At 36.7% G+C, this 22,157-nt stretch overlaps 2 protein-coding genes across 12 annotated transcripts in view; one reads left to right on the top strand and one right to left on the bottom strand.

Annotated features, from left to right (window-relative positions):
* N4BP2L1 (NEDD4 binding protein 2 like 1) overlaps positions 1–11,711 on the top strand; it is a 54,198-nt gene extending 42,487 nt beyond the window's left edge. For 2 of the 7 annotated variants that reach the window (XM_082700356.1, XM_082700359.1), the window contains exons 8-10: positions 7,688–7,831; positions 8,042–8,170; positions 10,061–11,711. The gene's annotated coding sequence lies outside the window, so the exon portion shown is untranslated. Of the gene's footprint in view, positions 1–7,687 lie in introns of all 7 variants that reach the window. The other 5 variants (XM_082700360.1, XM_082700357.1, XM_082700355.1 and 2 more) reach the window with 4 other exon arrangements.
* BRCA2 (BRCA2 DNA repair associated) overlaps positions 1–22,157 on the bottom strand; it is a 60,521-nt gene that overhangs the window by 7,090 nt on the left and 31,274 nt on the right. For 2 of the 5 annotated variants that reach the window (XM_082700302.1, XM_082700304.1), the window contains exons 15-25: positions 21,701–21,882; positions 20,161–20,348; positions 16,979–17,149; positions 15,904–16,258; positions 11,886–12,041; positions 11,641–11,785; positions 10,240–10,361; positions 7,949–8,147; positions 7,565–7,728; positions 7,262–7,400; positions 3,890–3,925 (exon numbers count right to left, since the gene is read on the bottom strand). In XM_082700302.1, coding sequence (XP_082556428.1) covers positions 3,890–3,925; positions 7,262–7,400; positions 7,565–7,728; positions 7,949–8,147; positions 10,240–10,361; positions 11,641–11,785; positions 11,886–12,041; positions 15,904–16,258; positions 16,979–17,149; positions 20,161–20,348; positions 21,701–21,882 — 1,857 coding nt within the window. The remainder of the gene's footprint in view (positions 1–3,889; positions 3,926–7,261; positions 7,401–7,564; positions 7,729–7,948; positions 8,148–10,239; positions 10,362–11,640; positions 11,786–11,885; positions 12,042–15,903; positions 16,259–16,978; positions 17,150–20,160; positions 20,349–21,700; positions 21,883–22,157) is intronic. The other 3 variants (XR_014303126.1, XM_082700303.1, XR_014303127.1) reach the window with 2 other exon arrangements.

Here is a 22,157-nt window from a genome sequence, read left to right as displayed (position 1 = left end):
GGATGTAAAAATACTCAGCAAAATATTAGGAAACTGAATCCAACAATACATTTTAAAAAATTCACTACAACGAACTGGGATTTATTTCTGGGAATAAAGGGTGCTTCAGTATTCACAGATCAATCATCATGATATATCACATCAGTAAAAGAAAGGCTAACAACCATATGACACCTCAACAGATGCAGAAAAAGGATCTGAAAAAGTACAATATACATTCATGATAAAAATCTTCAATAATGTAGGGTTAGAGGGAACATACTCCAACATAATAAAGGCCATATATGAAAAACAAATAGCTAGCATTATATTCACTAGTGAGAGAGAGGTTTTCTTCTAAGGTCAGGAATAAGACAAGGATGCCCACATTCTCTACTTTTATTCAACACAGTACTAGAAGTCCTAGCTGCAGCAATCAGACTAAAAAAAAAAAAAGAGAGAGAGAGAGAGAGAGAGATAAAGAAAAGACATCATCTAAACTGGTCAGGAAGAAGTAAAACTGACTATTTGCAGATGACCTGATCCTATGTAAAAAACTAAGAGGCCCAAGAAGCAGCAGATCTGGGGAGACTCCTCCTTCCTCTTCCAGGAGGAGAGCAGCACAGAAGCCCACCACAGTAATCTGCTGGGTTTGGAGCTCCAAACAAGGCCGTGCACCAGAGACAGAAATGCTCAGTCATAGGCTGGGTGAACACAGAGTGTGGCCAGAGACCAGGGAAACAGGAGAGACTGACTGCTTTTCTCTGAGGACACACTGAGGAGGTGCCTGCCCCAGCTCTCAGCTCCTCTAAGGACAGAGACTGGGAGGCTGCCATTTTCTTTCCAGTCCTCTAAATCTGTAAGGAACTCTTTTAGGGAACAAAAGCTACAGAAAACAAACCCAAACAGATTACTTAGCTTGGCCCCTGGCAAGGGTGGTGCAATTTTGCCTAGGGCAAAGACATTTGAGAATGACTGTAAGAGGCCCTTCCCTTAGAATATCAGCAAGAACATACAGCCAAGACCAAGTTTACTGATCAAGGAGAACCACAAAGTTCCAGTGCTAGGGGAATACAGCACATAGAATTCATGGCTTTCCCCCCATGATTCTTTAGTCATTCAAAGTAAATTTTTAAATTCTTTTCTTTCTCTATTTCTTTTTTTATTTTTCTTTCCTTTTTCAACCAACTTATAATTCTTTTCAAAAATCTTTAATTTTGATTTTTATAGTCATATTCTATCGCTTCATTTTATTTAACCTTATTTTATGTATGTATGTATGTGTGTACACACACACACACACACACACACACACACACACACACACACACATTTTTCGTTCTTTAAAATTTTGGGATGCAGATTCTTCTAACAGACCAAAATATACCTTAAATCTAGTGTTAGGCTTTGTTTTATTCACCTGCCTGATCATATTCTCTTTTTTAAAAAAAAATTTATTTTTTTAACCAACTTATCAATTTCTTTTTTAAAATCTTTGTGAATTTTCATTTTTACAGGCATATTCCATCCCTTCATTGTATTTACTCTTATTTGTGTGTGTGTGTGTGTGTGTGTGTATTTATGTTTTTCTTTCTGTTATATTTTGGGTGGCAGTTTCTTCTAACAGACCAAAATACACCCCAAAGCCAGTGTGGGCTCTGTTCTATTCATCAGCATGATTATATTCTCATCCCCCCCCTTTCTCCCCTCCCTGCCCCGATTCAAGTCCCTTCTGATTTATTTACTATATATTTTTCAGAGGTCGCTGTTACCCTTTTAACATTTTGTTCTCTCATTCATCTATTCTTCTCCTGAAAAAATGACAAAACAGAAAAAAACTCACCTCAAAAAAAAGAAAAAAGGCAATACCAACTGCTGGGGAGCTAATCAACATGGACATTAGTAAGATGTTGGAACTAGAATTCCGACTGACAATTATAAAGACACTAGCTGGGCTTGAAAAAACGCAAAAAAGATACTAGAGAATCCCTTTCTGGAGAGAGAGAATATAACCAAGTCAGAATCAAAAAGGCTATCAATGAGGTATAATAAAAAAATGGAGACTCTAACTGCTAGGACAAATGAGGCAGAAGAGAGAGTTAGTGATACAGAAGACCAAATGATGGAGAATAAAGAAGTTGAGAAAAAGAGAGATGAACAACTATTGGATCATGAGGGGAGAATTTGAGAGATAAGTGATACCATAAAAAAAAAAAAATGAATAATTGGGATCCTAGAAGAAGAGAGAGGCAGAAGGTATATTAGAGTAAATTATAGTGGCTAACTTCCCTAATTTGGGGAAGGAAACAGGCGTCAAAATCCAGGAGGCCCAGAGAATCCCCTCAAAATCAGTATCTAACAGTTAAACTTATAAATCTCAGAGACAAAGAGAAAATCCTGAAAGCAGCTCAGGACAAGAGGTCTGTAACCTACAAAGGTAGAAATATTAGATTGGTAGCTGGCCTATCCACAGAGACCTGGCAGGCTGGAAAGGACTGGCATGTTATATTTAGGGTAAGAAATGAGAAAAATATGCAGCCAAGAATACTATATCCAGCTAGGCTGTCATTGAAAATTGAAGGAGAGATAAAAAGCTTCCAGGTGATGGGTATTAGGGAGGGCACGTATTGCATGGAGCACTAGGTGTGGTGGAAAAAACAATGAATACTATTACACTGAAAAGAAATAAAAAAAAAAAAAAGCTTCCAGGACAAACAGACTAAAAGAATCTGCAATCACAAAACCAGCCTACAACAAATATTGAAAGGGATCCTCTAAGCAAAGAGAGAGCCAGCCTTAAAGTAACCTGGACCAGGAAGGAACAGAGACAATATACAGTAACAGTCACCTTACAGGCAATACAATGGCACTAAATTCATATCTTTCAATAATTACTCCAAATGAAGATGGACTAAATGTCCCAACCAAAAGACACGGGGTATTAACCTGGATAAAAAAATAAGACCCATCGATATGCTGTTTGCAAGAGACTCCTTTGAGACCCAAAGAAACCTCCAGATTTAAAGTGAGGGGGTGGAAAACAATTTACCAAGCTAATGCACATCAAAAGAAAGCTGGGGTGGAGATCCTTATATCAGACAAATTAGATTTTAAGCCAAAGACTATGAGAGATGACAAAGGACACTATTATCATACTTAAAGGGTCTATCCAACAAGATCTAACAATTGTAAATATTTATGCCCTTAACATGGGAGCAGCCAATTATATAAGCCAATTAATAACAAAATCAAAGAAACACATCAATAACAATGCAGTAATAGTAGGGTACTCTAATATCCCCCTCACTGCAATGCATAGGTCATCTAAGCAAAAGGTCCACAAGCAAATAAGGGATTTGAATGACACACTGGACCAGATGGACTTCAAAGATACATTCAGAACATTCCATCCCAAAGCAACCGAATACACATTCTTCTCTAGTGCACATGCATCATTCTCCAGAAGAGATCATATCCTGGGTCAAAATCAGGTCTTATCTGGTACCAGAAGATTGGTCATTCTCTGCATATTTTCAGACCACAATGCTTTGAAACTAGAACTCAATCACAAGGGAAAAGTTGGAAAGAACTCAAATACATGGGGGCTAAAGAGTATCCTCTTAAAGAATGAATGGGTCAGGGGCACCTGGGTGGCTCAGTGGGTTAAAGCCTCTGCCTTCAGCTCAGGTCATGATCCCAGGGTCCCGGGATTGAGCTCCGCATTGGGCTCTCTGCTCAGCAGGGAGCCTGCTTCCTCCTCTTTCTCTCTCTGCCTGCCTCTCTGCCTACTTGTGATCTCTGTCTGTCAAATAAATAAATAAAATATTTAAAAAAAAAAAAAAAAGAATGGGTCAGCCAGAAAATTAAAGAATTTTAAAAAATTCCATAGAAAATCAAAATAAAAACACACCTGGCTCAAAATCTTTGGGATGCAGCAAAGATGGTCCTAAAAGAGAAATATATCAATACATGCCTTTCTTAAGAAACAAAAAAAGTTTCAAATACAAAACCTAATCCTATACCTAAAGGAGCTGGAGAAAGGACAGCGAATAAAGCCTAAACACAGCAGGTGAAGAGAAACAGTAAAGATAAGAGCACAAATGAATGAAACAGAAATCAAAAGAACAGTGGAACCGATCAATGAAACTAGGAGCTGGTTCTTTGAAAGAATAAGATTGATAAGCTCCTGATCAGACTTATTAAAAAGAAGAGAAAGGGCCCAAATTAATAAAATCATGAATGAAAGAGAAGAGATCACAACCACCACCAAAGAAATACAAATAATTATAAGAACATATTATAAGCAACTATATGCCAACAAATTTTAGACAATCTGGAAAAAATGGATGCATTCCTAGAGATACATAAACTACCAAAAGTGAACCAGGAAGAAATAGAAAACCTGAACAAACCCATGACCAGCAAGGACAGTGAAGCAGTAATCAAAAATCTCCCAACAAACAAGAGCCCAGGGCCAGATGGCTTCCCAGTGGAATTCTACCAAACATTTAAAGAAAAATACCTATTCTTCTGAAACTCTTCCAAAAAATAGAAACAGAAGGAAAACTTCCAAAATCATTTTATGAAGCCAGCATTACCTTGATCACCAAACCAAAGACCCCACCAAGAAGGAGAATTACAGACCAATATCCCTGATGAACACAGATGCAAAAATTCTCACTGAAATACTAGCCAATAGGTTCCAACAATACATGAAAAGGATTATTCACCACGACCAAGTGGGATTTATTCCGGGCTGCAAGGTTGGTTCAACATCTGCAAATCAATCAGTGTGATACAATACATTAATAAAAGAAAGAACAAGAACCATATGATACTCAATAGATGTAGAAAAAGCATTCAACAAAGTACAGCATCCTTTCTTGATTCAAACTCTTCAGTGTAGGGATAGAGGGTAAATACCTCAATATCATCAAAGTCATCTATGAAAAACCCACAGTGAGTATCATTCTCAATGGGGAAAAACTGAGAGCTTTTCCCCTAAGTTCAGAAAGATGGCGGGGATGTTCACTATCACCACTACTATTCAGCATAGTACTGGAAGTCCTAGCCTCAGCAATCAGACAACAAAAAGAAATAAAAGGCATCCAGATTGGCAAAGAAGTCAAACTCACTCTTTGCAGATGACGTGACACTTTATGTGGAAAACCCAAAGACTCCACTCCAAAACTTCTAGAACTCATACAAGAATTCAGTAAAGTGTCAGGATATAAAATCAATCCACAGAAATCAGTTGCATTTCTATATACCAACAAGACAGAAGAAAGAGAAATTGAGTGGATCCCATTTACAATTGTACTCCAAACCATCAGATACCTAGGAATAAACCTAACCAAAGAGGCAAAGAATTTGTACTCAGAAAACTAAAAATTATTCATGAATGAAATTGAGGAAGACACAAAGAAATGGAAAAACGTTCCATGCTCATGGATTGGAAGTATAAATACTGTGAAAATGTCTATGCTACCTAAAGCAATCTACACATTTAATGCAATCCCAATCAAAATACTATCAATTTGTTTTCAAAGAAATGGAACAAATAATCCTAAAATTTACGTGGAACCAGGAAAGACCCCAAATAGCCAGAGGAATGTTGAAAAAGAAAAGCAAAGTTGGCAATATTACAATTCCAGACTTCAAGCTCTATTACAAAGCTGTAATCATCAAAACAGTATGGTATTGACACAAAAAACAGACCCATAGATCAGTGGAACAGAATAGAGAGCCCAGAGATGGACCCTCAACTCCATGGTCAACTAATCTTCAACAATGCAGAAAGGAATATCCAATGGAAAAAAGACAGTCTCTTCAACAAATGGTGTTGGGAAAATTGGACAGCCACATGCAGAAAAATGAAATTGGATCATTTTCTTACACCACACACAAAAATAGACTCAAAATGGATGAAAGAACTCAGTGTGAAACAGGAATCCATCAAAATCCCTGAGGAGAACACAGGCAGCAACCTCTTCAACATCAGCCGCAGCAAATTCTTCCTAGAAACATCACCAAAGGCAAGGGAACCAAGGGTAAAAATGAACTATTGGGACTTCATCAGAATAAAAAACTTTTGCATAGCAAAGGAAATAATCAACAAAACCAAAAGAAAACTGACAGAATGGGAGAAGATATTTGCAAATGACACAATAGATAAAGGGCTAGTCAAGGAGAAATCTTTGTTTCGATTAAGTGCCTAAAACTTAACTGACCAAACTGAGCTCTTGACCGTCAACACATACCTGTTTTTCTTGCCCTCTTCCCCTCTCAGTAAATGGCAATTCTTTTCCCAGGCACTCAAACCAAACACCTTGGCATTGACTTCTTGAGTCCTCTCTTTACACTACCTATACTGTACACCTCCATCAAAGTACAATCAGAATCTTGCTTACATGTGGAATCTAAACAAGAACAACAGCAATGAAAATAAACAAAAAAACCAAACTCAGAAAAAGGGATCAGAATTCCTGGTTGAGAAACAAATCTGCCCTCTATGTAGGAGGCAGAAAAGATTTCTGTCCTTCCAAGATTTTCTGCTATACAAGCATTCTTAAAGTGAGAGTCTGAAACAATGGCTGCTATAAAATGTGCAGAGAATAGCCTACCAATACAAGGAACCTAATAGGACAATGGGAAAACAGCTAGCAAGGTGGTAGATTTTAACCCAACCATATCAATTACTACATTAAAGCTGATCAGATTAAACAAACTAATTAAAAGTCAGGCAGGCCCTCAGACTGATAAGAAAACAAGATCCAACCATGCTGTCAGAGGCCCAATTTAAATACAAAGACACTGGTGGGTTAAAAAAAAGAGTGGGGAAAAGAAGTACCATATAAATAAGAAATAACAATAAACAAGTAGGAGGAGCCACACTAAACAAAGTAGGTTTTAGAACAAAAGGCTTTAGTCCCTATGATGAGAGATACTGCAGAGAAGCTGGAGGTAGAGGCTTGAAAGCTCAAGAAACTGCAGAGGGAGATTATAATTATTTGTCTAGTTATCATTCAAATGGTACAAAACATTTCTAGCAATTTCTTTAAAATTAAGTAGCACTGAATTGGGATATATGTTCTTTCCCTATTGTAATGCAGAACTGCTTTTCATTAAGAATTAAGGTTAAAACAGGCCTACTTTCAAATCATTAGTCACCAAATTTGCTGATTTGTAACTCCAATTAATCATAAGGAAGACAAATTTTAAAAACTATTATTTTTCAAAAGCATCCATAAGAAGCTATTATTAAAAACACATTCTCTATTACCTATTTTTTTCACAACAGAAATTACAAATCCTACTAGGTCCACCTCAGAACAAGGTGGTTGGAAATCTGGACTCAATAGTTTGTTGAAGTTAAGGGGCTCTCTTGGCTGATAAATTTGGCATAGGATTTCATCTGAAGCCTACAAGGAAAAAAAAAAAAAATCAATGGGTATATATATATTCTATAAGTTAATATGCCATATAAACTAATATTATATAAACTAATATAATCTATATTAATATAAACTAATATTATAAGCTAATAATTCATCAAAATTAAAAAACTATAATGAAAAGTTTGTACCTGTAGCTGTTGATACTGGGTTTTCTTTGTAGCTGTTAGTTGTATGTTAACTTTTTCAGATTTACTTTTAGATTGTGATGTTGCAAGATGATAGATTCTATATCTCTTTCCTTCTGTTAACAGGGAATATAAATCTGATGACGGACGCCAGATACTCAATGTAACTAGATAAAGAGGAAAAAGACATAATGGAAGAACGGATAAGCATTACAATTCTTGTAAAACAAATACCATAACAACAAAGATCCAAGGATTATACCTTGTTTTGTGGGTAGTGGTAGCCCATTTTTGCTCTTCTGATACACATTAACTTTATATACTTTATGTACCATTTGAACTCATTTTATTAATTAGTACTCTAACTTAAAAAATTTATATACTGACCTGAATCTTTTTCTTTCTTCCCATAGCTTATGATACGCAACTTCCATACAGTTGTAACATTCCTTGAAAAAATTTGCTCTCCTTGCTCAGCAGATTCCATAGCCTTTCTGAATTCCAACTGGATCTGTGCTTGCTTCTTATCATTCAACATCTGTCTGTGATTATTCAAGGCTCTTAACTGCTCTTCACTAAAGTAACCCTAGGATTATTTAATATATTAAGGCAAGTGATATTAGAATAAAAAGCAAACAAAAAACCTCACCCACTGTAAATGAAACTGTCTAAATGGTTATAAAATACAATAGAATTCTAATTCACTTTAACAATGTGACAATGTAAAAATTGAGACTAGTATACTCAGCTCATCACATAACAAATATTTTCAGGTGCCTTAAATTTGTCACTTATTTTGTGACAAATTTCCCGAGGGCCAAGACAACCCCCTACTTAAAAGTATACTCTAATAATCATAACCACCATCAACATTATAAATAGCTGACATTTAAGTGCTCCCTGTATCTGAGGAATGGATCTGTGCGTGGTAAATATAATAATTTATTTAGGCCTTACAGTAATCAATGAGGTGGGCCCTAGTACTGTTTGCATGTTATAGAAGATGAAGCTGAGGTACAGAAAGAATAAATAACTTGCAGGGGTGTACGGGTAGAGGTAGTTCAAGAGCTCTCATTCTTAACCCACGGTAGTATAATTTTTTTAACTCTCTGGAACAGTGGATACTGTTGAAAACAGACACGCCCAATAAGCACTTATTTGTGCCTCCACACTTCTCTCCTGGTCATTTTAGCAAAGTGCTGTCTGTATCTCTTGGGACTCTATACCCAGTACAACAAAAATGAATGAGTAAACAAAAAATAAAATAAAATCAAAGAGGAAATGGAATCCTGACACACAACACACTAGACTGCAGTTGCCTCACACATCTTAATAGCCTAATTCATATTGGGAAGGGACACTATGGGATCTTGGTACCCTGAACAGGTTTTTCTTTTTTTTTTTTTTTTATGGATTTTATTTATTTGACAGACAGAGATCCCAAGTAGGCAGAGAGGCGGTGAGGGGGTAGGGAGAAGGCTCCCTGCTGAGCAGAGAGATGTGCGGCTCCATCCCAGGACTCTGCAATAATGACCAGAGCCAAAGGCAGAAGCTTTAACCCACTGAGCCACCCAGGCACCCCATGAACAGGTCTTCCTAAATATGCAGACAATGTTTAATTGAAACACAAAGTCCCCCAACATTCAACATGGTCACTGAAAACAAACCCTTTGTCAGGGCAGGGTCTTTAAGAAATGGATGGCTACTTTTCCCTCCAAGAATTGCAAAGAAAATCGTATCTAAGTGAAATCTCCAGAATCATGTACTCTTAAGACCTAGTGAAAAGCCCCTCACAGGCTTTCCCTTGACAGAGGTGGTGGGGAGGCCCAAGAGAGAAATCACCTGTCCAGCTGCAGATTAGCAGGACGGGGTCTACAACTTAGTCTTCTTCTTCTTCTTCTTTTTTTTTTTTAAAGATTTTATTTATTTCACAGAGAGAGAGATCACAAGTGGACAGAGAGGCAGGCAGAGAGAGAGAGAGAGAGGGAAGCAGGCTCCCTGCTGAGCAGAGAGCCCGATGTGGGATTTGATCCCAGAACCCTGAGATCATGACCCAAGCCGAAGGCAGCAGCTTAACCCACTGAGCCACCCAGGCGCCCCTACAACTTAGTCTTCTAACTCTTATTCTGCCCCCTTATTTCCTCCTTCAAATAAATTCCATAAAAATAAAATAATATACAGTATTTAATTTGATCCTTAAACAACTGATTTTATGCCCATTTTATAGCTATTTTGTGCCCTGTTGGCTAATAAATGGCACAGCTATAATTCTAACACAGGTTAATGCTTCGGACACTTTTCCACCAACACACTCTTAAGGTAGAAGATTAGGAGATAAACTTCAGATAGTATCTGAGAAAGAAGTGAGCATATGGAAACTGAGACAATGCTTTGAAGATACTTATTTTACCTTAAATGTAAACAAGTTTTGCCTGTATTTTAAACCACATTTATTTAACATATAAAATTACTTAATCCTTCTACCTTCCATTTTTATAGAATCGCAAATGTACTGCACTGGTCTGGCACATCACAAGGACCCCAGAAATGTACACACCCTCTTTGAGAAACACACTATTTCAACACAGCACTTGCCCTGATGGCCAGAAGACCAACCAGAGCTTCTCACTGTAAAAGAGGAAGATTAAGCCTCCCAGGATGCCCTCTTACTCTCCCACCTCCAGATAAGCTGGGTCTGGTGCATTCGCCACTGCTTCATAAAGCTCTGCACCATCTTGCAGAGCACAGACTTGCTGTCTTGTTAATGCACATGATGGTCTACATTGTTTCGTTATATTTTCTAGGAAAAAAAGCATCATTAATAAGCCATAACACAAATTTAAGAACCTTGAAAACTAGAGAAACAAGCAATAAGTAGCCAAAGAAGGGAGGCTAAAAAGCAAAACACAATTTATCTGCTAAAAGTTTTCTAGGAAAATTTCAAACTAGTGTACTCACTCCTGGTTTAAAAAATTGTCACACAGAGAGCTTAGAGTAATTTGTAAATTAAGTAAATGATTTCATGATTTACTTCATCATGAAAACAGCATAAGCTGGTGAATTGAACATTGAGAGTCTAATTTTCCTACAGATTTATATAGAACAGGAAGTTGAAAATCATGAAGAAATGCAGAACACAAAAATTTCAGCAAAAAACAAACATCAATTTCATGTCCTTTATGCTAAAAATATTATAATTTTTTTATTATTAAAGTTGCTGCCACCAGGAAAACAAGATCTGGCTCTAGGTGTGATAATACATAAACCAACAAATACAACAATGAAAATACAAAAGTTATATAAAAAGTAGGTAAGGGTACTGAAGAAAATGATATATGGCTTGGGAAAAATTTTTTTGAGAGTTTATCCTTCCTTTTTATTGAATATATTTGACATATAACATTGTATAAATTTAAGGTGGCCAATGTGTTACTTTGATTCATTTATATACTTAGTATGATTGCCATTGTATTAATATTCATAACATCACATTAGTACAATATCGTCTATATTCTTTATACTGTGTACTGGCTCACTATAATTTGTTCATTGTTGTTTTACCTTTAAACACCATCAATTTTATCCTACCACCTCTCATCTGCTGAAAACCACCATTTTACTTTATTTATGAGTTTACTTTAGTTACATTCTGTCCTAGGTGACATCATACTGTACTTGTCTAGGGGAAAATAATTTGGCAGCTTTTTTCTCTAATACCAAAAACGATACTATAAATACTTTAATATTGAAGCTTAAGAGGAAGTTTACATAAGACCTCTGAGATGTGCTGTGGTTATGTAATGTTTTATTGTCTAAGATAATTACAAGTATCTAAAAGGTCAATGTGTTGAATAAAAAGGTGACAATTTGGGGGTCACTTCTATGCTTATTTGTATGTCTTTGTAATAATATTTTTAAAAAATTTAAAAAATTCAGATACAGGATTAAGAAAGAAGTCTATTATTCAAATTTAAAAAATTCACTCAATTTACAGAGGTTAAATCAGAAGCCTCTAAAAAGCCTTATAAAAAACCTTATTCTCATATGAAAAAGAACTTGTAATATACAATTCATTTTACCATCATGCTTTTCAAATTCCCCTTGAATTTTATTGAATAAAACTTCTAGTTTCTTTTGTTGGGCTTCTGCATATTTCGTTGCCTCCTTTTCTTCCTCTCGTTCATTCCGAAATATGCATAATCCAGATGGGGTCCTCTCCATCCACTGTAATGACATGTCAAACAAAGATACATGTTAGGGAGGGATCATTCAAATTAACTGTCCCAAAAGAAAGAAATAAAAAGTTTCAAGAATGTTATCATACCTGTATTGGATATGCTCTTTGAACAACTACATCAATACAACCAACATTTCCTCCATCACTGAAAAGTGATGACAAGGAGAGAGGGAAAGGTCTAGGATCAGGAGAGAATCCAAGTTTGGCATACCAGTGAGCGCGACGAGTACTGTTAGCAGCAATCTGGACAAATTAATGAACAAATCGATTTGTAAGTTTATATATTCAATACTATTTCAGATGGCATAACATTTCCATTCATTTCTTCCATTCATTCAAATATACTCATTTTCAAAAGCCTCATGAAAATAAGAATGTAGAAAACCTGTACAAAAGTGAAAACGCTTTCAAAATACAGTCTCTCAAAAAATTGTTTATGCTGTTGTAGAGTCTTAATGTAAATATTATTTTTAGAAAATTAATAAGAGACTTCAATTTAAACATGATGGATTAAAATATACTTATTTATTTAGGTTCCCTCAAAAGACCTAAAGGACAAAGAACTGGGAGAGGAGGACAGTGAATAAGACATTAGCAAAATCCTGGAAGCTAAAAATTTATTGGACAACTGGTAAATAATGAAGCACACTCAGAATGATTACAGTTAAAAAATAACACGGGGCGCCTGGGTGGCTCAGTGGGTTAAAGCCTCTGCCTTCGGCTCGGGTCATGATCTCAGGGTCCTGGGATCGAGCACCACATCGGGCTCTCTGCTCGGCAGGGAGCCTGCTTCCCCTATCTGTCTCGGCCTGCCTCTCTGCCTACTTGTGACCTCTATCTGTCAAATAAATAAATAAAAAATCTTAAAACAACAACAACAAACATTTCTAAAGCACTTATTATGGTGCCTGGATTGTGTTAAGTGCTTTACATCTACTAACATTTAATCTTTACAACAATCTGAAGACGACTTATTCCCATTTTACAAATGACGAAACTCAAGTATAATCTGCCCAACATTACTCAGCTGGCAAAGTTGTATGGCATCACTAGGAATCAAAATTTAAGGAAATCACTCAGAATTTGGAGGCAACAGGTACCTCTGAAGGAAGGGGTACGAGTTGTAGCTGAAAATGGAAGGAAAGATAATTAAGACCTCAGATTTCACCAAGCAGGCCTTCCCTTACACCAAGCAGGTCTTCCCTTATACCAAGAAGAAGCCAAGACAATTTACTTTCTGGAAAGGCTGAACCAGACATATCCTGGACTCTGGAACACAAGGCAGAGGCATCTGGCGGTGGGGAGGGTGGGGGTGTAGGGGATGAGAAGCTATACTGAAAAAAAAAATGCAATAAAAATCCTTATGAGTCACCTTATTACTTTTCTTACTCTGCTCAGCTCTCAGTCACTGATATTTGAGGGTCTCCTAACAAAAGCAAGTCCCCGTCTTATCACTCTACAAGTTGACAAACGCCCACCTCACAGAGAGCTTCTGATCAGGTTATTAGTGCCCCAGTCTGGAAGAGGAAAGAACAGCTAACAATCAGCTAACAATCAGTTGAAGGAGATTATTATAGAGGGGAAAAATTCAGCAAGCAGAAAAAAACAAAATAAAGCAAAATATTAATCTTTAGAAAGATGATAAGATGTCGCATCTATGAAACAAGAAAAGGATGAATTAAAAAAGAAACATTTAGGGAGTAATAAGGGCCTCAGAGAATGGAAAATTATGTCAATAGGCATATATTCACTTTAGGAACTACAAAATTAGAACTAAAAAGTAGGGGGAGCAAAGACAACAAAATGGAAAATAGGAGAAAAGATGAGAAAATTAGAAGACCACTCAGAGTGGTCTGCCAAAATATTAGAGTTCAAGGAAATTGAAAAGGGAAAAATGGAGGGGGACGAAATTATCAAAGAACTACTTCAAGAAAATTTTCTAGAGAACTCAGTGAAGGACATATGTTTATAGACTGTTTGCCATGGTGTACCCAGGGCGACAATTTTACAAGATAGGCCAACTCCAAAGTAACTTGCTGTGAAATTTCTGAACACTGCAGATAAATGATCTTCAAAACTTTCCAGAAACAGTTCATATAGTGAAGGACTGGGAATAAGAATAGCACTGAATGTAGCAGAAGATATACCAGGAGTAAAAAGGTAGTACAGAAAATATCTTCAAAATTCTGAAGATTATTTCCTTCTCAACTTCTATATTCAACCACCTAACCAAAAGCTCAAGAAAAAGATGGGGCGCCTGGGTGGCTCAGCGGGTTAAGCCGCTGCCTTCAGCTCAGGTCATGAACTCGGAGTCCTGGGATCGAGCCCCACATTGGGCTCTCTGCTCAGCAGGGAGCCTGCTTCCTCCTCTCTCTCTGCCTGCCTCTCTGCCTGCTTGTGATCTCTCTCAAATAAATAAATAAAATCTTTAAAAAAAAAAAAAAAAAAAAAAAGAAAAAGCTACAAACTCCTTCTCTTAAGAAGCATCTGGGGGGTTGCTTGTATGCCCTTAGAGCGAGGAAATAAATCCATAGAGATATAAATCCAGAAAACAGAGTTTCCAACACAGAAGGAGGAGAAAATAATTTCTAGAAATGTAACTGTGCTGCATACATGGAAGGTAACCACTTCAGAATGGAGCAGGAGTATGGAAAGGTCCAAGAGACTGCTAAGAAAAAGAAACAGAATCAATAAAGGCATTATAACATGTTGGGATGATCTTTATATATCTCTTGTGTGGGAAGGAGTTGGTGATAAGAGTACAGAAAATTAAAAAAAAAAAACAAACAAACAAAAAGCAAGACAGGTGTTCACTCCAGGGAAAGCAGTTAAGTTATAAAGAAAATGTAATTGGTATATTATATGCTGTGTTGTGAAAAATATTTCTCAATCATTATAATGTAAACAGTGAATACAGACTTCACTCCTCAACTTTCATAGCAGGAAGCTAACAGTTAATGTCTAAACAAAAGGAGAAAAGATAACATAGCAGTATAAGCAAGAGAAATTACCGGAGATTCTAAGTGGTTGCCTTTGGGGAGCACAGAGTTTAGGTAAGATGGCTTCAGTGACTGCTTTTCTGCTGGGGGGGGCGGGGGTCGGGGTGGTGGTCATAAGGCTACATTACATGAGTTTTGAAATTATGCACACGCACTGATTTGATAAAAGCAAAACAAAAGATTGAATCGGAAGACAGAAAAGCCATAAGAGACTCTTAATCATAAAACAAACTGAGGATTGCAGAGGGGGAGGGGGTAGGGAGAGGGTGGTTGAGTTACAGACATTGGGGAGGGTATGTGCTATGGTGAATGCTATGAAGTGTGTAAGCCTGACGATTCACAGACTTGTACCCCTGGGGCTAATAATACATTATATGTTAATAAAAAATAGAAAATTAAAAAAAAAAAACAAAAAATCCCCAAAGATTGAAAGCTACCCTAACTTTGATTTTTAAGCAACATAAAGCTTGTTTCAGCTTGACTAAAAGCAACAATGTGGAGTTAATGACAAAGTATCTCTTTACCTTAAAAATGTTTAACTTATTAAACACCTTCCTGAAATAGAGTGATCCAGAATATTACAGAAGTAAACTATTTCATCTCATAAATCTGACTTACATATTAGTAATTTCTCATATCAATATTGTAGACTATTCAATATGACAAAGTCCTATTTATAAGTTTAAATCTACATAGAGATGAAAGATATATTTTATCATTATTATTTAACAATCACTGAAACCTAATTTTCTAATCATACTGAAATAAAGATCTAATAATCAGGTAATCCGGATGGAAGCAGAGCAATACTATGAGAACAATACGGCACCAAGGGCTATAGGCACCCATAGCCCCAAATCAAACCCAGTGCAAATTTGCTCCTGCATTGTTTTAGCTCAATATACACTTCTCAGTTTCCTAAAAGTAGCACAAAAAAATTTGACAGTCTGAGAATTTTGCCACTTACACCCCAACTATTAGTATGTTTTCAAGGAATGGAGCATCTTTCATAGAACTAAGTTTAAAATTTAAAATATGAAACCTCCCTAGAACTTAACTAAATCAGTGACTGATTTTTACCTAGAGTATGCATTAATTTAATTTACCTTTAACATAAGAGATTCTGGGGCTTCGAGTGGTGTGCAGGCATCAGGAGAGCCAACCAGTTCTGCTCCATGAATAATGATCTTCTGACCCACAGTCAGTTTACCATTCTTTACAAGAGCTGAGAGGGGAGGATCTAACTGGGCCTTAACAGCATACCATCCATCTGTGAGCTCAATAATGCCCACTTTTTTGGTACCCATACTATTAGTTTTACTGCTGGAAGTTTCAGATATATCTACGCTTGATGAAATTATTTCAGAAATACAGAGAACAAGAGTTTTTGCAGCTGTGTCATCCCTTTCCATGATCTTTTTTAAGGCTGATCTTCTGCTTCTATCAATTTCCACATCATATCTAAAAATAAAAAGAAAAATGCACATTTTAGGAATTGTGAGTCTAGAATTTCATTGTGAAAAGGTCACCAAATAATTGAGAATAAAAATTAAATACCTTTACTGAAGAACTACTGAGACAGAAAGAGAATTTAAAATTTGGTAGCTACCAGTATAGTAAGTTTATTTTATTTTATTTTATTTTTTAGATTTTATTTATTTATTTGATAGAGAGAGATGACAAGCAGGCAGAGAGGCAGGCAGAGAGAGAGGAGGAAGCAGGCTCCCTGCTGAGCAGAGAGCCCGATGCGGGGCTCGATCCCAGGACCCTGAGATCATGACCTGAGCCGAAGGCAGCGGCTTAACCCACTGAGCCACCCAGGCGCCCCAGTATAGTACGTTTATTAAAATATGAACTAAATATTAAAACTCCCATGCAAACATGGTTTATTAGCAAGACCTGAAGAGTGGATCAAATTAGTAATTCATTTTCTTCTCACAGGCCAAGAGGTTAAGGAGGGGCGGGGAAGAGGGAAGCAAGAGGTGTAGGAATGTGTAATTTCTCTTAAGGGGGCTGGAAGACGACAAGAGAACTACTGTGCACAACTGAACAGCAGGGTGGGATGGCAACAGCCACTGACAACTGACTTGTGTACGTCTCCAATGGGGAAGTCACAGCCTGCGCAGAAGTCTGACCCTTAACACAAATATGTGATTACATAATATAATGCATTGAACTTGCCTGTATTTTAGTTGAAGAAGCACTCTTTCTGGGCTTAGGCACCTATTAGCAAATTCCTTAGGAAAGGCAAATTCCATAGCTGCCAGTTTCCATATAATCCATCTGTAATGATTATACACCCAAACTCTAGAAATAAGATTTGGATCCACACCTGGGGTGTCACACAGAGCCCTGAACAAATTAAGATAGAACAATATTAAAAAAAAACAAAACACGTAAGATGATACTGAATTCATTAACCATGACCACTATTTGCACAAACACTGCATCATACAAGATCATTTAGTAAGTTTTTATGAGTTAGACAATAAGTTACAGGACTTAGAAAACAATTTGACATGTATCAAAATATACTAAGAAAACACTAATCAAAACAATTATTTCAACTGGAAAATGAGATCCTTAATTTAAAATAATTGTATTTTAGATTATCTTTCTTAAAAGAGATTATTTTCTAAAAATTATCTAAAAACATCCTTCTCTTGTCTTGGTACTTTTTAAAGATCTTTCTCTCTTTGTTCAAATCTCTAACTCTTCTTCCTTTCCCATTCTCACTTTGAGTTCTAGGAAAACAAATAATCAAGAGGACTTCCAGAAGCTTCCACCCTCACATTCACCAACCCACCAGCATCTGGACCCTTATACTTTGCCTTTCCTGCCACACTAGTTCCCACCCTTTCTTGTCTAGTTAAGGACCCTGATCTATGAAATGCCTCCTCTCTCTCCTCATCATCAACTTCTTTCTTTTCTACTGAACAATTTCCATTCAGTATAAAAATAAGTTTTTTTTCTTCCTTCAACACAACAAAACTTATACCCTTTACTCTCAGTTCCTTTTCTAGATACTGCCACTTTCTCACCCCATCAATTTACTAACTTATTTTCATTAAGACTAATAATGACCTCTACATTGGTCATTAAATCCATGGTCAATTCTCTGTCCTTACTTAGCCTGCAACATACCACACTCTTTGGTATTAATTTCTAGCTTTCAGGTTGCTCTTTCTCAGTCTCTCTTTTATAGCTTTAATTTATATGCTAATAACTATGAAATTAATTTCTTTGGCCCATACTTCATTTATAAACTCCAGACTTGCATATCCAACTGCCTACTGAACATAGCCACTTGGGTGTCTACTAATATCTTAAGCTTCAAATGTCCCATGTGGGGTACCTGGGTGGCTCAGTTGGTTAAGCATCTGACTCTTGATCTCAGCTCAGGTCTTGATCTCAGAGTCATGAGTCCAGCGTACTTAAAAAAAAATGTCCCAATTGGACATTCCATTTCTCTTCCATCTTTGATCTTCGCAATTCTCCATACACGGAAATCGATGTATGGAATTCCAGCCACTAATGCCAAAATCTTTGGAGCTATTCTTATTCTCCTTTTCTCTCACACTCCTCATTCAATCCTTGATCATATCCCAATGGCGCCACCTTCAAAATAGCCCAGAATCCAACTGCTTTTCACCAACTCTTCTGCTACCTTCTCTGTCTGAGCAGCCACATCTCACTTGGATGACCTCAACAGTTTCCTAAGTGGTCTCTCTCCTTCCATCATTTTCCCTCCTGACAGTCTAATCTCAATAGCAGCCAGAGTTATTCTTTCAAAAACAAGGCAGATCATGTCATTCCTCTCCTTTTTTTTTTTTTTCACAAGTAGGCAGAGAGGCAGGCCGAGAGAGAGGAGGAAACAGGCTCCCTGTTGAGCAGAGAGCCCGATGCGGGACTCGATCCCAGGACCCTGAGATCATGACCTGAGCCGAAGGCAGCGGCTTAACCCACTGAGCCACCCAGGCGCCCTCATTCCTCTCCTTTAAACATTCTTACTTAGGCCAAAAATTGTTACTCAGAGTTAAAGCCAAACTTCTTATAGGTCTATACGGCTCTATCTTTCTGACTTCATCTGCTACTACTTCTCTCTTGCCCATTCTACTCCAGCTTACACTCACTTTCCTCCTGTTCCCCAAATAAGCATGCTTCCTGCTTACAATCAATGCTTCCCACGCAGGGTCCTACGCTTACTCCCTTGCCCTCTTTCAGGACATTGACCAAATGTCAGGGCCTCAGTGAAGGCTCCTGACAACTGAGCCTATTTTAAATTGCACTTATCCTCACCCGAGCTATGCTCTTTCCAGTTTCTTCATAGTATTCATCACCTTCTAATATACTACACAACTTATTTCTTTTTAAAATTTTCCTTCTCCACCCCAAACCCCTCTACTATAATGTATGACTTATTAAAGCAAAGATTTCTGTTTTCTTTTGTTATCCTGAGTATCCAGAAGACTTATCTGGCACAAGTAGGTCCTCAATAAATATGTGTTGAATGTTCAAAAAAACAGCTTAAGCTTCAACAAAGTTATGAATCATACTCACCTGATTATAGGATAATTACTCTTAACTTTTATACTCTGCAGGTATAATACATACTTAATACAAGAAAACAATGTAACTGTTTAGTATACTTTTCCATCTAGAATTGATAGCAGATATTTATGGAAGACAAGTGCAAGATGTAAATCATATTCCTGTCTTAAAGTATTCCAAAAACATAACAGAAGTTTCAGGTAAAATGTTTTACCAATTTCCCCAAACTATAAATTTTGAAAAGACATACACAGATTTTAAAAAATAAGCACATTAGAAAAAAGTTTCTCCTCTCTTGCCCTTAGCATGCTAATTTCATCATTGATAGCAAAAATTTTAAATCACCTTTATAAAAACATTAGAACTATAAAGAGGTTATATAGTTTTTAAACTGTTGATGTTTTAGGGCAGTAAATTTACTAGTTATTTGGTATTACTGACACTTGAGTATTTCTGCTTAGCTTCTGGTATTTATATACATTATAATGAAAGGGAATAGGATATAAGTGCATGTGTGTCTGTGTGTGTATCTACAGTAAGGTCACTCAAACTTATCTTTTCTTACCAGTATTCTATAAACGCATATGAAAAATGTCTCAATTTAAGAAAAACCAATTCATTAAATTCTAGGACAAACTATAATTCACTTTTAAAAGATTACAAAAGAATGCCAGTTGAACCACAATATACTTAAAATTAGTCACTAGATAAAAATTTGATTTCTAGCCAACTTACTAAGTTTTAAAGAGATATGTGACAAAGAGATGGTAGAATACAGAAAAGTTAACACAATCTCTTTTTGCAGGGAATACCTATAAAATTCTTCTTTTCCAGCCTTTCCATCATTGGAGGGTATGAGCCATCCACCGTCAGCCAACTGTATTCCCTCTCCAGACCATAGTCCTTCCTTACCAAAATAATCCTCAGTGTGAAACTGAAAAGACTCTGCATTTTTGCTGTTAATTTTTACACAATGTTCGGAAACGCCATACATGTAGAGCTGCATAAAATAAATGATAGAAAAATTTAATAATGAATGAAAAACAAAACAAAACAAAAGAGAATGTTTCTTAGAATAATAATAATTATAATAAATCAAAATTGAATTTACAAAATTTCTCATTTAAATATTAAAATATTCACCATCAAAATCTTTAACTTACTTACTAGAAGCTAAACATTTTAATATAATATAAATGACTCCTACATTCAATAGACTTTGCATTCCCCTTGTGCGTATGCCTCCTGCTACAGCTGCCATAGGAAGTCACTTTGGGGATAAAAAAGTTATTTAATATTTTACAAAATCTCTTAAAAAAATTCAGAAAGGAAAGAACAGTGAAAAGTGTAAGTATTTTAGGGGATCTGACATCAGGAGCTCAGATCTGTACACAGGCCTAGCCTACTTCCACCCCAGCATGCTTCATCTAAAATATCTTTCCCTTTGTTTAGATATGACTCTGGAGTCACACTCTTTACTTTGGAACTGCGTCCAACAGAGGAAAACTTACTAGCTAAGTGACATTGGGGTAGTTACTTAACCCCCTCTGTGCTTCAGTTCTCTCATTTGCACACAGTGAACAAAATGATGTGCCTTTCCTTTAGAGGCTGGTGAAGATTGAGTAAGAAGGAACCAGCGCAGGCACAGTACTTAGAAGGGTGATGAGCGCACAAAAACTATTCAATAAATGTTACCTAATAATATTATCATATTATGTTCACCTTTCCATTGCCTAAAATTCTAACTAGACAGAACTGGCTTAATAAGAATGCTTTTTAAAAAATGGCAATAGCTCTTAATGAATTCAGGGCTATGAGTTATTCACACTTCAAATTCAAGTAGACTACTTTCTTCTAACACCTCAGAGCACTATAGTAATAAAATGAGTATGTTTCGGGACGCCTGGGTACCTCAGCTGGTTAAGCAGCTGCCTTCGGCTCAGGTCATGATCCCAGTGTCCTGGGATCCCAGCGTCCTGGGATCGAGCAGGGAGCCTGCTTCTCCTTCTGCCTCTGCCTACCACTCTGCCTGCTTGTGCTCACTCTCGCTCCTCTCTCTCTCTCTCTCTCTCTGACAAATAAATAAATAAATAAAATCTTTTTTTTTAAAAAATGAGTATGTTTTGAAGGGGGAAGAGAAACGTGAATTCTGGAGCACAGATCACTTTAGCGGGATAAGGCAGCAGAGAAGGAGGCTGCCACTGTTGGTTGATTAGGAAACAAAATGATTTTATTCATCCACTCGCACTTTCATTTGTTCTTTCTTTGAACAAAACAATGAGGAGATACTAGTTAATAAAATGAAATTATACTTGACTATAGAAGTTAGCAGCATTGTGGGCAAAAGCATACCTGTTTATGAGAACACGGAGAAGGGACTCGGCCTTCCACTGCTCCTCTCAGAGAGATTCTAGGCACAGTGGAGGTTTTTGCAAGGTACAGACTACCTGGCTGTGGAAAAATGTGCTGCCTTTGTTTCTTTTTAATCCGCATATCCTGTATATCTCTGGCATTCTGAAGATTTGTTATTAAATCTATTAAAGAATAAGTTAGCAAAAAATAAACTTGTACGAACATTTAAAAAGCACAACCTTTGTTTTATAAAGTCGTATATGAATTTGCTCTAATTTTCGGGGTTAATTTGGCCTAAATCTTCAGGGGTAAGCAAATTTCAACTTGTAAACAATAAATCTATTATTTTTATTTTAAATTTGGAAAAAAAAAGCCAGTAGACTGTTAAATATATATTCCAGTAACAGCAGTCTTAGATTGTTCAATTTTTTTTTTTTTTTAAAGTAAGAAAGGCCAC

Source organism: Mustela nivalis, assembly GCF_964662115.1.
Source record: "Mustela nivalis genome assembly, chromosome: 15".
In the NCBI taxonomy this organism is placed as follows: Eukaryota; Metazoa; Chordata; class Mammalia; order Carnivora; family Mustelidae; genus Mustela; species Mustela nivalis.
The sequence above is the reverse complement of the archived record's forward strand: the minus strand, read 5'-3'. Positions and strand labels throughout refer to the sequence as shown.